Genomic DNA, 16,011 nt, shown 5'->3' on the forward strand with positions numbered 1-16,011 from the left:
TCAGCTATATTTTTAATTGACTCAGTATACCTGAGATACATTTTTAAAAAGCATATGGTCTTCCATTTTGTGGCGCAGTTTGCATGCCATAACCTTCAGATATAATCCCCCAAAACTGGGATAGAATTGCAACCTTTGAGCCAACCAAAGACTCAGATGCTTTCTCCAGTTTTGTAGTATCCCCATATTTAGATTTATATCTCTGTGTTTCGTATTTCAGGCTCACTCTAATTACTGTTGGCAAGAAAGCACGTGGGATTTTGAATTATCTGGTTTGCTGTTACAGACAGATAGCCATATACATAAATTTTCACTCCTGGATGAAGTGAAGTTGTATACTACATGTTCAAATTCTGCTGATGCAATTTACACATCCATTCATTGGAGACTGTCATTTAGCAAAACGTGGCCCATTATGCTCTGCCTTATAGTTAGTAGTGCTATGTTTTTCACCTTTTCCTCAGCTAACTCTTCTTTCCAGAAAAATGTAACTTAATTTTATGAATGAGCTTGAGGCTGAAATGTTAGGTGAAACATCTAAGCTCAGGAGCTAATGGATTCTTTAACATTTTCTTTAACAACAGGAAAACACAACTTCTTCAGTTTTTACTAATCAAAATAATTTTAAGACAACCTAAATTGATTTAATACTCTTGTAGTCCATAAAATGACTTGATTAGTGTCTTGAGGAATAACATTTAGCCCACTAGTATTTTCATTTTTAATAGGAACTACACATACCCCCAACAAATACTCAATTAAATATACAGCAAATAAAAATCACACAGAACAATTTTTATAGTGAGTATTTAATGAAAAATGCTTTAACAGCATTGGAAGCAGAAACCACAGCTCCATGTTTCCTAAAGGAGAGCCCACCACACTTGGCCAGAAATTCAGGCAGTGTTTTGTATGCCTTCCATCTGGCCCCATGTCCCTTGCATTCCTTGATACCTAGTATCCCTACTTCAACAGAACGCATGAAAGATATCCACAACTCTGCCTAGCACAGTCTGGTGATTACAGCACTCTTTCTAGGAAGTGTGTGGTGATCTGAACTGATCTGCAGGGATCCTGGCTTTGTCTAATTTTAAAAAATCCCCAATTTTAGGATATAAAAAACCCAAAATCCATGTTCTCTATGATTAAAATGAAACATCACTATATATATATATAGTGTGATGTCTCATTTAGTGATTAAAATGAAACACCACTTTATATATATATATATATATGTGGTGTTTCATTTTAATCACTAAATGAGACATCACACTATATATATATATATATATATATATATATATATATATATATATATAATAGTGATGTTTCATTTTAATCACAGAAAAATGTGGATTTTAGGTTACTTTTTTAATCTGAAAATTGGAGACTTTTTGAAATCAGAGAAAACCAGGATCCCTGCTGATCTCTCACTTCCTGAGTAAGTGCCTTCACCTGTGCTTTGACATGTTACTTATCTGCTTTAGTACTAATTCCATAAAACGGTAACGATTGGCAAAATTTGGCTTGTAGGTATGTGCCAGGGTCTTTTATATTTCTAAAAATATTCATCTATGCAACAGCCACTTATTAATAATGAAATTGGTATAGTATAACATTAAAAAAAATGCATTGCATGGATGAATGTTAACATAATTTCTATGTCAGAAAAACTACATAAAATTGCATTAAGGTTCAGTCTAAAAGGAACTGATATGCATGAACAGGCATAAAAATAAATGCCTTAGCTTTATTCCACAAATGTTTGCGCAACGGATACCCAGTAGCACAAGATAGTGAGTGGTTCTTTAATACAACTGAGAGCAAGAAATGTTAAGCACTAAAAGTATGTCATGTACTCGAGTCAAGATTCTCAGCTGTATTCAAGACAATTGAGGAAAGGTAAAAAGGAAAGGTGGAATCCTACAGCATAGGGGATGAGGACAGGTGTGGTGAGTTAACCTAACATATTTTGTTGCATACAGCATGCACCTTTTGTTCCTCAAAAATGAACTCCTGGAAACTAGAGGGCACATTATATGCAAGGAAATACATTAAGAGCAGTTTCTGCTGCTTACTGGCTAAAGCCCAAGTAAAGGCTGGGCCAAACCAATAGGGAGCAGAACGATGAGCAGGCTCTGCTCCCTAGCTGCTGCTACCTACTTACAACAAGGAAAGATCTTTTTTTCTTCATTCTGCTTTTCAAAACCAAGGTGTGTTTCTTATTCCAGGGTATGTTATAGGTAAGAAAATACAGTATGTGGTTAAACAAATTCCATTAAAGCACATTGATCCATACCCCCACACCATGAATCCAACTGAAATTTTTCCAAAAGGTAGAAGAGATGCACACAGAGTCACCTTCTTTCATTAATTATGTACAAAGGTAGAAGTGTAGGAAACAGCTTGTATTTTTGTTGTGTTTTCCAGAGATGATGAGCATTTATTAATCCAGCACTACTGCCAAAGTTTGAACCAGGAATCCCCACTGAGCCAGCCCCGAAGCCCTGCCCAGATCCTGATTTCCCTGGAAAGTGAAGAGAGAGGTGAACTAGAGAGAATCCTAGCAGATCTGGAGGAGGAGAACAGGTGATCTGTACATTCCTAAGCATGACTGTAATTGTGTGCATACATGACGTGCCCCCAAACAAGCCATGCTACAACCTGAGAAACTGGCTGTTAGGCTGTCTGTTTCATTATGTTTGTCCCAGTGAATCTTCTGCCTGCATTCTCTTCAACAGTTTAGATCTGTGAGGGATGATAAGAATGAAATGGTATCATTATAATCCCATTCATGCTTTTTTTGATATGCTGATGATATTGTGTTCAGCCCTCTTTGCAGAACCTTTGAAATCAGAAATTTAAAGGAAAATATGGGTCACTTAATCTTGTGATTATGGTGTTACTTATTGCAAGTTCTTCAGTCAGTGATGACTAACTCTTTTTGGTGTAATATGCTGTTTACATCAGCTATGTTACAATAATATTTTAAAACTCTTATTTCAGTCTTACCTTATTCCATATTAGCCATTATCTGAAAGAGAGTTTGTGCTGTTGAGCCCTAGAGGAGGCTTTTTTCCCTTGAAAATTACCAGTTGGCTGGCATATTTTTCCTGGAGAGATCGGTCAGAAGTATATATAAAGGAAAGATTTGAAATAGCTTCAAAATAGTATTCTGTTAAAAGATAAAAGAGCTGTGAAATAAAGGTACAATACATTCAGACAGGATAAAATTCACCTCAGTGCCCTTGCCAGGGCTAAAGTGTGTTATAGATGGTGCGTCTTGGCTTTGTGATAATGCTCTGAACAGGGTGAGTGTTCTGCCAGACTAGCAAAAAGAGGTACATTTTTGGTGCCATTTTATTTCAATCTTCTTATAACCTTGCTTTTGACCTCTTGCTTTTTGTTGTTTTTCATCACAAGAGCATGAACAGGTTCCTGCAGCAGCAAAACACTGTAGTCCTTTTTCTGTGGCAGCTGTATTCCACTATCATAAACTCCCACTAACCTTGATCTATCAGATGACTAGCCGATTGAGTATTATGGTTATGAATGTTATTGAAAAATAAGGAGTCCGGTCTCAAACATCATTGGAATTAAAGAAAATAAGTATTGTTAGTATCCAAGCTTTTAGGGTATAAATTCCTTGCATTTCCTTGTTTTTATTCTGCTTCTCTGAGGGCTAAGAATGGTTTTCTTATTTTTAAATGAAGGCAGAGATTTTTGTGTAATCATTTGTTTCTGGGACTGAGGCTTTGAGACGTATCACAAGACTCCTGAAAGAATCGGCAACACTTGTTTTCCACTGCCTACAGGATTCTTTGAGTGATTTAGGTGGATTGTAGTGGCCCTTATGTCGCATCACCTTCCAGCCATTAACATAAAGTTTTGGAGTTGTTTAGAGATAAATGATCATTGGCTACGAGAATGACCCTAGATGCCTTTCGCAACTAGCATAGATGAGAGCAGACTGAGAAAGATTGATCTGGTACCCAGATATCCCAGAATGTGACATACACACAAAGCTACCTTTGTGCTTCCTTCTGGACTTGCACCAAATTCTTCTCAGTTATGTCAATTAATTAAGGCCATGTATCTGTCCTTCCTGAAAGACCACAAAAATACTTTCTTCCCTCTGGAAACTAAGGTGGACTTCTCTGTATGACTTGGCACTTGAACTCCACATATAGCAGGGGTTACTGGTCTCTGTAATGTCTTGTTTGTTTATATCCACAAAACACTGAAGCATTTACACTGTGCTAAGAGGCACCATTTGCAACCCACTGAGTGCATCTACATGTGCACTTTACTTTGGAGCAGACTAATTGGTTCTACAGTAAAGCATCACAGTCTACATGTATACCGGTATTAGGGCACAGCAAATTAATTAACTCTCTCAGGAACAGTACTATCTTATAACAGAGTGGCTTACTGTGCTAAAACATGCAGATGGTGACTGGTGGCTCGTTCGGCCCACCCAGCCAGCCAGCCCCAGCTCAAACTGCTGCTGTCCCAGGTGCACATGTAGATGCTGGGAGCAGTTGACTCCAAAGCAAGCTGCTCCAGTTTATTACATTGCATTAATTGCATGTGTGGATGCACCCACTGTTACTTTCCCACTCCCTTCTTTTAACATTGAAATAATGTGACTTAATTTAGACTATAAATTATTTGGGCCAGTTTCTGTCTGTGTCTGCCAGCACCTAACATAAAGGGATCCAGATGTGATGGCAGTAATTAGACAGTACTATAATACAAGTAGTAATTTTTTTTTTAAATGAAGGTTTGATCACAAACTCTGGTGTTAGATCTGACTAGCCCCAGTAGTAACAACACCATCTCTTTGTAAAAGTAGTGGATGTCCCTTTTCTCACTCCAAGTGTGATACCTCAGAATCTCAGTCTGATAAAACTCAGCACCCTGACAGAAGGTTTAAGACAATGATATTTTACAGTTTTTTCATATACATGTTTTCCTGATGTGTGCTTAAGTAGAGGCACTGAACCTTTTTGGCTGGTGGGCCAGATGTGCATTGTCCAGTCCCTCCATGAGCTGGATTTGGCTGGGTGGTGGGGGAGAGGGAGGAGTTCCCTTTTGGGACTGGGCAGCCCTGAGTGCCAGGACTTCCAGCTATCAGGGAGCTGCTGTGGTGGGCCTGCTGGGGCCTGGCCACATTCCCCCCTGCCTCAGCTTAACTTCCCGGTGGAAGGGAGGGCTGCTCTAGCAACCCTGGGCTTCTGGCTTGAGCCACTGCAGGCATGTGCTGAACGTCTATCCACTTGCAAGCCAGGTCATTCACTGCAGGTTAGACTAACCTGCAAAGACTGAATCAATTCAAGCTTTTTGAATGTCTGTCCTTAGCCAGAATGTACCAGGAATCAAAGCCAGGTGCAGCTGCACCACTGCACACCCTTTGGATCTGTCACTGGGTAGTGGTACCACCTCACAATTTCTTACAAGCATTTTCAAACTTTTTATTCATTTTACTTAGGAAACATTTAAAATGTGTTCCTTATCATTTTATTTTAGTCTGTTTTACCATCCTATTTCTGTAAAAAGAATGCTTTTCCTATTTTTAGGTCTCCCTCTTCCTAACTACTATAATGAAAACTTAGTAGAATATCTTCTAAAATTTGAACTGCTGGAATATTTGGCTTCCCCCCCTCCACTGAGTTGTAGGGAGTACAACAGCCTCCATACCAAATCTCAAAGCTGCTTTTGTCCTCATGTAGCTGAGTGCCTCTTCAGACTTAATGAATAATGACTGCCCTATAGTTGCCAGTAGTTGGAAAGTGCTTATAGTAATGCATCTCTAAAAAAAAAAAAAAAAAAAGCTGTAGATATATAAATCTTCTGAGACATTGATTGCTCTTTGCAAACCACAATATCAGAATGAGGGAGAGTTACTGTTTACCAGAGTGAGCAGTTGCCCAGTTTATCAGTCATACAAACCAGTGCCTTTCTAAGAAGCCTTCAACTTTACACAGATTCCTATGCTTATTGATGCTTCTGGGGCAAAATTCTCAGCCACATGGCCCAGTGGGACTTTCATTGCTAAACAATGAACCTCACAAATGACGATGGTAAACAAGAACTCAGGAGTGAATTATCCCGTTGTTTTGATTTCAAATATGTAATGTTTATTTTCCATATCATTTTACTTTATCAATGTTTAGATGAGGTACAACCCTAGTTCATAAAATAGTTTTCCATCTTATTTGTACATCTTTTATTAAAATATGTGTATTTTCTAATGACAAGTTATGTCAGTTTTATTAGACTATGACATCCAGATATAAAGTGATCTGGCCTGAATTATGGTTTAGTAGGGCTGGATTATAGATATTGTCACTGTTTTCTCATTCACTCTCATTTTGATAAGATTGTTGTCTCTTTTTCTTTTTACTTTTTATGTCTGTAGCTTTTAAAATATGCTCTTTTTTTCTGAGCACAAATGTCTAATTCTGACAGACATGGGCAATGCCTTAGGAACCTGGCCTGCAACAACATTTCTTTTGAGACAGTACTCCAGAGCTAGGAAAAGTAAATAAGTTATTTCTCTCTGGATAGCATGCCATATACATGTCTGTCTGGGATCGTTCTAGTTCAGAATCCTGCCACTATGCAGGGTGCTGTACTAGATGGCTCTTGATGTCTCTTCTAACTCTATGATTCTTCTCTAGTCTAGACAATACAGTCTCATTCAGAGTAAAATCTTCTATTCAAGATTTTTAGCTTTCTTTTCCTGGATATGTGGAACTAGCCCTAGTTCAATAGACTAAGTGCTAATTATATTACTTGCCATGTTGTTCCGAAATCACTCTCAGAACATGAGAATCAGCTGATAGGATGAGGCTACCAGTATTCAGAACTATACACCTTTTAGCTAGAGAAAATCTCTTATGTTGCCAGCATCCCAGTGTCACCTTGGATACTGACAAGTTGACCAAGTTTAGTTGCAGGAAATCCAAAATTGTAGACATCTCATTGACTGAATCATATCATAAAGTACTCTAGGGCCTATTATGTTGGGTGCTAACTTTCCCTCAACTGTCTAGTCTAAGTCTGGTGTCTAGATTTAAGCACACTTGACTGTGTAGGCTACTTGTCTAAAGTTGTTGTGAGTTGACATAAGTGGTGTTATCTGGGTATGTTAAGCCTGCTGCCAGGGATCCATCCCTCTGATAAGCCACTTGCTTGAAGCAGGTTGATACGTAGCATAAACATTGACTTAGTTCAAGTGTTCCTACCCAATAGAGTTCAGTATCTAAGATCCAGCATCATTAACCACTTGTCAAAGTATTTTGGTCCCAGGTTCTCAAGATTGCCCACATCAACTGGGTCTAATACACATTATTGACTAGCTGACTGTGAAGCCAAGAAACAGTACCATTCATCAGAAAAAAAAAAGTAGTAGCTTTATCTTAGTATAGAATCCCACATTCACTGTTTTCACCAGCTAAGCATTTTCCACAGGACACTGTTGTTCCCTCTTGCTCCTGCAGATTCAGGTAAGAGTAAGCTAGTATAAGTGCATTTCCAAGGCTTCAGCATGTACAACAAACAACTTGATGCATCTCAGCACCAGGTGAGAGTAGAGAGTCTTCCTGGTACTGACATAGAATAGGTTCATAGCTACACAGCACATAGAAATCAGTACGTCAGTAATGATACTGGTTTTATATAACTTCTGAAACCAGCACAACTGTTTGTCTGTAGAGAGCAAGCAAGAGGGTATGGCTCAGTAAGATGGAAAGGGAGGGAGCCCTGGAATCTGGACCTTGTTCCTATCCACAATGGAGCAAAAACTCCCCCACTGCTGTCTATTCATTTTAGCCAATGACTTCTAAATGTAGAAGATGGAAACAACATTGGGGGCTGGAATACAAATCCAGGGTTCCTGCCCTTCTTGGGGAGCGCCCATCTCTGAGTCACACTCTCTCAAGCTTGCTTTCGTATCCCACATATCTTCCCATCTTGGCTGCCATTGGGCCAGCTACAGTTGGAGGGCACTCTTAGGCCTGCATTTCCAATGGTTTTGTGGTTAACACATTTTGCTGAGGGTAGGAGATGTAAGTGGGTGAGGCGGCCTAGAACTTGGGTCTCCCACTTACTTGACATGTGCTTTAACCACCAGGTTGGACTAAAATGTGGGAGGGTTCTCTTCTACCTTTGTTTTTGTGACTTACGTAAAGTTATATGCCTTTCTGGGGTGAGGGGAAAGGGCGTGGGATCTAAAATCCTTGTAAGTGGCTCTAAATACTATTTATGGGCATTTTTACACGTGCTTCTGACATGAAGCCAGGTGCTATTAATTAGCAAGCTGTGCTAATTAAAAGCACACATGCATCATGTGTATCAGTGGCACAGCATGTCCCCGCGCTGAGAAAATAGCAACGGGGCACTTTGAATGTGTTTTATTTCAAAGCACACTGCCGCCATTTTCTCAGCACAGAGGTGCACTGCACCACTGATACACAGGATGCACAAGGCTGCCAGAACACGTCAATTTACATCCTCCAGCAGACTTGATTAATTGAGTCTGCTCCTATGTGCTGGGTTGGAGCAGGCTTCCCGCATGTGTGTAAGTGCTCTATGTGACTAAATTAGCAGCATAAGGACTACTTGTCCATTCAGAGGTGAAGCTGCATTTGGGCCAATATGTTTCACTGTGGAAGAAGTGCTGACCTTACTACCTATTTTGATTAAGGAAGCTGTTCAACTTTATTGTGTTGGATAATCCTATGCCATACAACCATCACATACAGGCTCCATTTCAGAACTACTTACATACTGTAATCACAGTTATATGCCATTACAAGTTTCAGAGTCTAATAAAACTCATAGGAGAATTTAGAGGATGTTATTTGGCCTGTAGATTAAAATGTCAATGTGAATTTAGTTTTGCTGGCAAAAGTATTAAAAAGATGTCTGTTTTCACAACTTCTAATCTGTCCCTGCTAGGGCATAGAGTAAAGAATTTAAAAACCAAGAATATCTAGGCCACTACTTCTGAGGAATAAGTAGTCAGCCTATGGTACCATTTTTTTTCTTTGGAATATAGTAAAGGCACATCATAGCAATAAAATCCCAATACAGCTTATTATACCTGCTTTCTGTGAAGATTTCTACTATAAGATTTTATGTTATCGTTATTAAGATAGACTGCATTGTCTGTAACCAAACTTCTAGTTTTTATCTCCCTCTCTTCTTATTGCTTGATAGTCATCTGAATGTTAAGAATTTGTTCTTTAAAAAATAAAATATTATTCACTATCTAGAGTTCTTGTTTCTGGTATTGAATAGCACTTTCTAATATGGATGTGTATAACCCCATATCTGATATTAATCAATGCAATGTTTTATTCAAGTGAGTGATTGAAGGACATTTAATCCAATATAGAGTTAATGGGATAATAACGAGTTAGAAATTTGAGGTAGCCTAAAGAGTTAGACCTGCATTTCTGTGTCACCCATCTATCAAAATATTAATAGAATCTTGAATTTAATTCCCTGATCAGCTCATTGTTCAGTGCCCTGTTATTAGAGTACCCAAATGTGGACCATAATCCTAATGGTGCTGTTTGTGTTTCAGACCTTTGCTATACAGTCTGAGTACAACTCTATCCAAGGTGGCAACCTTTTGTCCATCTAATCAAAGTCAAACCCTGAGGATTGCAGCCAACTCAAATTCAGATGGTTTAACTAGGCTTAAATTATTGCCCAAACCATTTGCCCACCCTTAACAGTTGCATGTCTTATATAATATCAGTTTACAGCATGCTAAATTGTATAGCCATAGTATGGGAGATGCTGTACTAATCTACTTTGAGAAGATATTAAGACTTTACCTTTTCCATATCAACAGAAACCTGCAAGCAGAATATGACCGACTGAAGCAGCAGCATGATCACAAAGGACTCTCTCCACTGCCATCCCCACCTGAGATGATGCCTATCTCCCCGCAAAGTCCCCGAGATGCTGAGCTCATTGCGGAAGCTAAGCTGCTTCGCCAGCACAAGGGCCGCCTGGAAGCCAGGATGCAGATTCTTGAGGATCACAACAAACAGCTGGAGTCACAGCTGCACAGGCTGAGACAACTGCTGGAACAGGTGAGCCATTAGGCTTTTTTATTTGGATTTTGAAAAAATGATTTTTCTAAAGCATAGTTTGAAACATCACCTATAATTGTAACCCATTTAGAAGTGGTATCTGTAAGTGCTAGCCAGAAAAGAGAAAGAGTTGATCTTTCTGTAGATAAGTGGTAAAATAAGACCACAATTAGTGCATTTTTTGTGATCTGTTTCTTCTTTTAATTCACAGCTGCATTTAATAAAAAGGGGCTGTGTAGTCATGGGATAGATGCAAACTATACAATAACCAGCTTGTTTTCTTCTAATATTTCAGCCCCAGGCAGATGCCAAGGTGAATGGTACAACTCTGTCCTCTCCTTCTACCTCCTTACAGAGGTCAGATAGCAGTCAGCCAATGCTTCTCCGTGTTGTTGGCAGCCAGACTTCCGAAACCGTGGGTAAGTTCAAACTGTAATCAGAGATTGTTTTATATCACCTTAACACTATAGGCTTAAGTATTTGGCATTGTGTAGTGTCACAGATGTCTTGACATCAAACACGGAGCTCATCCAGAGTTTGTTTTTTAAAAAAATGGGCAGCACAGATAACCTAAAGTATCCAGGTAAAACATATAAAAGCCAAGGATCAAGGAGAGCCACTTCCACACAGTGATCCCTGGTAATGTCTCTGATGGCCAAGAGCTCCCAAATGGACAAAAACACCAAAGTGCACGCAGATAAAGATCTGGACACCATTTTTGTCATATGAAAGAGAGTATAAAAGCCAGGACATTTAACTTAATTTGACCTTCTTGTAGACAGAATAATTATGACTGAAGACTTAAAACATACAAGCAATCATCCTAGTATTTTAGTTGATAACATCTTAAAAGGCAGAGCAGAGGTGTATTTCATAGACTAACCAAATCAAAGATGCTTAACCTTTCATGAGTAACATCATAGCATCTGTTTAAAGTGATTTATTGCTCATGAAAGCTTATGCATTGGATGTAATTAGACTGTAAGGTACACCTCTACCCTGCCTTCTACCTGATATCTTCCTATTTTAAAATACCATTTTTAAATAAATAGAATTGCAATGCCACTCACAAGCAACACCTACCTGGTTGCTTTTATAAAAATGTATGTGTTGATAAACAGGGATCCTGATTTTCTCTGAGAAAAAAAATCCCCAATTTTCAGTTTAAAAAAATAACCCCAAATCCACATTTCCATGTTTAAAATGAAACACCGCTAAAATTAGTGGTGTTTCATTTTGGAATGGAAAAATGTGGATTTGGGGTTACTAATTAAAAACAAAAATTGGGGATTTTTTAATCAGAGAAAACCAGGATCCCTGGTGATACCCTACAACCCATATGATAGGGTAAGTTTTATTAATAATATTCAGTATATGATGGCTGGGAATTTTGCTTGTGTGTCTCTATAGTAAGTTTTCTGTAATTTTCCTAGGTGACATAAGTATTTGTTGTCCAGGAAGAAGGATTCATTTCAAGTAACATCATTAGTATGCAATGATGTTCGCTTGCAACAAATTAATTTAATTAGATTACCTCAACGTACTAATATAGTTCATAGTATGTATTAATATCAATGCTACCAGTATAAGATAACATAGTATAGGAATATTACAGAAGATAAAAGTGAGAGAAGAGTAGTCAGGATCAATAGGGGATTTTACTGTAGGGCCTCTGTGGTAGCTTATTTTCTTACTTAGTCACCTATACCATAAACAAACTAGAAAATCTGTTATGAGCGTAATAATAACCGATTTAGGTCAGTGATCCGAAGAAATTAAATTTTGTAAGCCTTATCATTTCATGACACACTTAATTACTCCTTTTTATGTTTTTTTCCCTTTTGCCATAAAATGTATTACTTAAAAGTATGCAAACAAAAACAGAAATGCAGCAGTTACCAGCCTCCTTATTAACAGATGATTAAGTCTATGTCACATCATAAGTTAGGCCAAAAATAAAATAATTTGCTTCTCATCGTGCAAAACATGACAAAAAATTATGCTCATTTTAACTAATTTGTTGTACCAGAATTAGTTAGGAGTGTTATTTTTTTCTTTTTTAAACAAAATTTAGAAGGGCACAAAACATTTAATTGATTTCAGTATAATCATAATGGCTAGGTACAGACAGTCAAAAAGCCCAAGGCTGAATTGATTCAGTCTTTGCAGGTTAGTCCAAGCTGTGCAGATTGAACTAATTAACAAATGGACAAATGTTCACTTTTGAATCAGGAAATGCCAGAAGCCAGGGGCGCTACAGCACACCTGCCAGCCACAGCCAAAGGGGAGGAGAGAAAGCCCTCCAAAAAGGCCCTCACCCCTCCCTGCTGGAGCAGAGCAGGCATGGTCAAGCACCAGTCTGAGGTAGCCTGCTGTAGGGTGGGGGTTTAAATCCCTTCCCAGGCCAGGGTGGCCATCATAAAGTACAGTCCGGTTGTCCTCTGTCCTTTATTGATACCAAACAAGACACCTTTATGTCCTCTATTTTTCTCTTGAAGAGAAAAGTAGAGGACATAAAGGCATCAGGTTTCATATCAATAGAGGACAGAGTAGCAGAAAACCGGGATGTCTTTTATGATGGCCACCCTATCCCTGGCCCACATGGGACACCAGCTGGGGTTGGGGGGGAAGGAAAACATCCTTTCTCTGAAGCAAGAGTATATTGAAAACAGCAATTTGCAACCTCAAGCACACAACTTAAGAACAACCAAAAACTCTTGCCTATGCTAAGATACAGCCCAGTAAAACACAATGAGAGTGTACACAGCTTAGTCTAACTTGAAATGGACTATAATAAACCAAAAAGACAAGACAGCCTTGCATAAATCTTACGTAATCCTGAGGGTGGAGTGTCTCCTTACAGCCAGGTATTCAGGAAAGTATTCCCATCTTTTATACGTTCTGCTTTATAATGTAAATGTACCTCTCTGCATCCTTTGGTCAAGCTGTCTGCAACCCTCAAGCCACCTGGGACCCTCTTCTGTTCCCTTAGCTCCATCTCCTCACATACATGTGATGATTGTGCCAGGTCTTTACCAACACCTCCCACCGCTCAGTCTGGTCTTGCAGGGCTAGGTTCTGCACTCATAGGGCACATCCAGACAAGCACAGCCATGCAGTATGTGACACTGTAAACACATTTGCAGCACCACATACCGCGCAGTCCTGTGCTCTCCGTGCTGCAAGGGCGCGCTGCCCAAGTGTGTGCTGCGCCGGGTTTTTTTCTGTAGGTTTTTTTGACCCGTGGATACCTAGGAGTAAAAAAAAATGGAGCAATGCATGTTCGGCCAGCACGTGTTGTTGAAAAGCGGAGCCAGGCCACCCGGAGCCATGCTCCGCTTCCAACCTGGCTGCACATGGCAGAATCACTGTAGCTTCAGCCCCAGGAGGCCCCCACAAGCCCAGGTAATGGTCCTGGGGCCAGCCCAGTGCTGGCATCAGCCTTCCCTACCCCAGTTGGGGCAACTTGCTGTGCACCAAAGCACATGTGGCACAGACGTTCCCTGGGAACAAGAAGTGGCGGCACAAGGTGCTCCGCCTCTACTTTGTCCTCGGGGAACCAAACACATGTCCTTCCACGTGTGGCAGGGGCAAGCCTGGTTCCCCAGCCTCTTTCCCCTCCCCCATGGCTTGGGGGAGCTTGGGGAAATCCTGCCCCCTCCCCTCCTCTTGTCAACTGCTTACTTTAGTCTCTGCCAGAGGTGGGAGGGGGTGGTGTCTTCTCCTTAAGAAGGGTCCTATCTTGTCCCTTCCTCCAATAAGTCTCTGGATACAAAAAGGCAGGTGTCATCACCGCCCCTCCCGCCGCATCGGGGAGGCAGGCCTCGCACAGCCTGTTATGCCCCCGGGCCATGGGGGCTCAGAGAAACCAGAAGTGTTGCGATGGGCACTTCCAGTTTCACTTTATCTTACAAGCCAGCATGCTGGTTAGTGGAGCATGCCGGCTTGTAAGATGCCGAATAGCGCAGCTTTTACTGTACTTGGAAAAAGGTTCTTTGAAAGCTTCCGGGCATAGACACCCTTCTTCAGGCAGTGTGAGATTCTGCTGATGCTATGAGTTCTCCACGGTAGAAAAGAAGCTAAAGAAAACAAGAAGTCTGTGAAGAGGTAAATGAGAGGAAGCTTGGAAGACAAAGGGATAGGAAAACGCATGCTGCTAGGTAGGTGGGTTAATAACAGAAACAGCCAAAGTTGTTAGTCCCATACTGGAATCTCAATAGCTCTTGGATTAACATTTTAACAAGGTGCTAGTTACCTTTGCTGTGCAGGCAGTGGTTTGATATGCAGTTGTTAAAGGAACAGCAAGGAGGCAATAAACCTCCTCCCTGCCCACTTAACTATGCCAGCTGGCATCTGGTCGTGCCCCCGCTGCTGCCGCTGGAGCAGTAAGTGGGGAGGGGCTCTGACAGGGGCTGCTGTAGCCTGGCCAGGCAGGCCCCAGCTGGGGTCCTGAGGGGAGAGAGGAGGAAATAAGGCTCCCTTCTTGTCCCCTTTGCCTCAGGGGGCCATGCTGGGGTGGCATCCTACCATGCCCCTGCCCCTACTCTGCCTAGAGAGTAGAGGGGCGGGGCCAACCCTACTCGCTGTAGCAGACAGCACAGCCCTGCCCAGCCCAGGACTGAAAAGCATGCTGGGCTGCTGGGGGACTCTGGGAGGGGAGGAAGGGATCTAGGACAGAAGTTCTGTAAACCAGTTTGACACAAATCATTTAAGTCTGATACTACATTCAACCATGTTTATCCTAACCCAGTTTCGGCCATTTTGAAACTGGTTTATGTGCACTGAGCTTCTGTTTTGTTACAGGTTTAAACCAGTTTCTGCTCACTTAAACCAGTTTATGTGTAACTTCTGTCCCTAGGCAATGAGACCCAGTAATGAAGTAGTGTCACAGTGTTATGTGACAGAGATCACACAGTCTTATGAGCCATGCTAATATGAAATGTTCTTAACTGATAATGTTTGTCATGTTTTCTTCTTTCCCATCCCAGAAGATTTGAGGCTATGAGGCTGTCTGCTTTTGAAATGCAATTCAAAACAGAACAAAAATAATGAGAGGATGCTGAGAAAGAAACTTCTCTAGCCTAAATCAAAATCTAGTTTTAGATAATACTGTTCATACAAAAGGTGTGTTCCACCTCTCTTTTTCAGAGCACCGATTTGCGTAATGGTAGCTACTTATCATCTTCCCTTGGTAAGAAGGACTTCTTTTTTGGGTTAAATCCTGCTACAGTTATCTTTGTAAATTATCGTTGTAGTCTTAAAGTTAGATTACAGCGCTCTGTTCTCCCCAGAGCTGTAATGTCGAAATGCTTCCAAAATGCAGAAATCTGCACATGAAATAGGCTTGCATATCAGAGCGCATTACACCTCTAGTTTTTGATCTGCCCTGGTGATAAACTGACTCCTAAGTGAGACTTGAAGGCATTGGTTTTGTCTGTCAGGTATTAGAGTCCCAACCTTTTGCTTCTCTCCTTTCCATATTGTAGTAGTTGAGGCCACCTGAAACAGTTCAGCTAAGAGTTTCTTTGTGATAGTGATTAGTAAGGGAGCATTTCTTAGAGAATATTTTTGCTAAGCATTATATGATTTGCAAACTTATTTCCCAGCTCAATGTACCAGTAGCCCTTCTAAGCATGCTGTAAGATACTGTTCTACCAGCATGGTACCAGTTCCAGCAATGGTTTGGGTTGAGTTTTTGTTATGGCTATTTGTGTGATGTCCTGTCTCAACGGTTTATTTAAATGTATGTAAATTTTAAGTAATCTTTTCTTAGCCAGTTAGCATTGAACATAGGAGTTTTGACCAAGAGGACAAACATAGCTGAGCTCATATCTGTGCTCATTATTCTGTGGACCCTAGTGCCTGCCTTTATTGGGAAAATAACGTTGACCAAGACAAC

The 16,011-nt window shown here is 40.4% G+C and overlaps 1 protein-coding gene across 14 annotated transcripts in view; it reads left to right on the top strand.

The window, feature by feature from the left end:
• Nucleotides 1-16,011, top strand: part of DMD (dystrophin) — a 2,172,325-nt gene that overhangs the window by 2,129,665 nt on the left and 26,649 nt on the right. For all 14 annotated transcript variants that reach the window (XM_059720821.1, XM_059720816.1, XM_059720817.1 and 11 more), the window contains 3 exons: nt 2,431-2,589; nt 9,869-10,112; nt 10,408-10,531. In XM_059720821.1, coding sequence (XP_059576804.1) covers nt 2,431-2,589; nt 9,869-10,112; nt 10,408-10,531 — 527 coding nt within the window. The remainder of the gene's footprint in view (nt 1-2,430; nt 2,590-9,868; nt 10,113-10,407; nt 10,532-16,011) is intronic.

The sequence above is a fragment of the Alligator mississippiensis genome, chromosome 1 (assembly GCF_030867095.1).
Source record: "Alligator mississippiensis isolate rAllMis1 chromosome 1, rAllMis1, whole genome shotgun sequence".
NCBI classification, from domain to species: domain Eukaryota; kingdom Metazoa; phylum Chordata; order Crocodylia; family Alligatoridae; genus Alligator; species Alligator mississippiensis.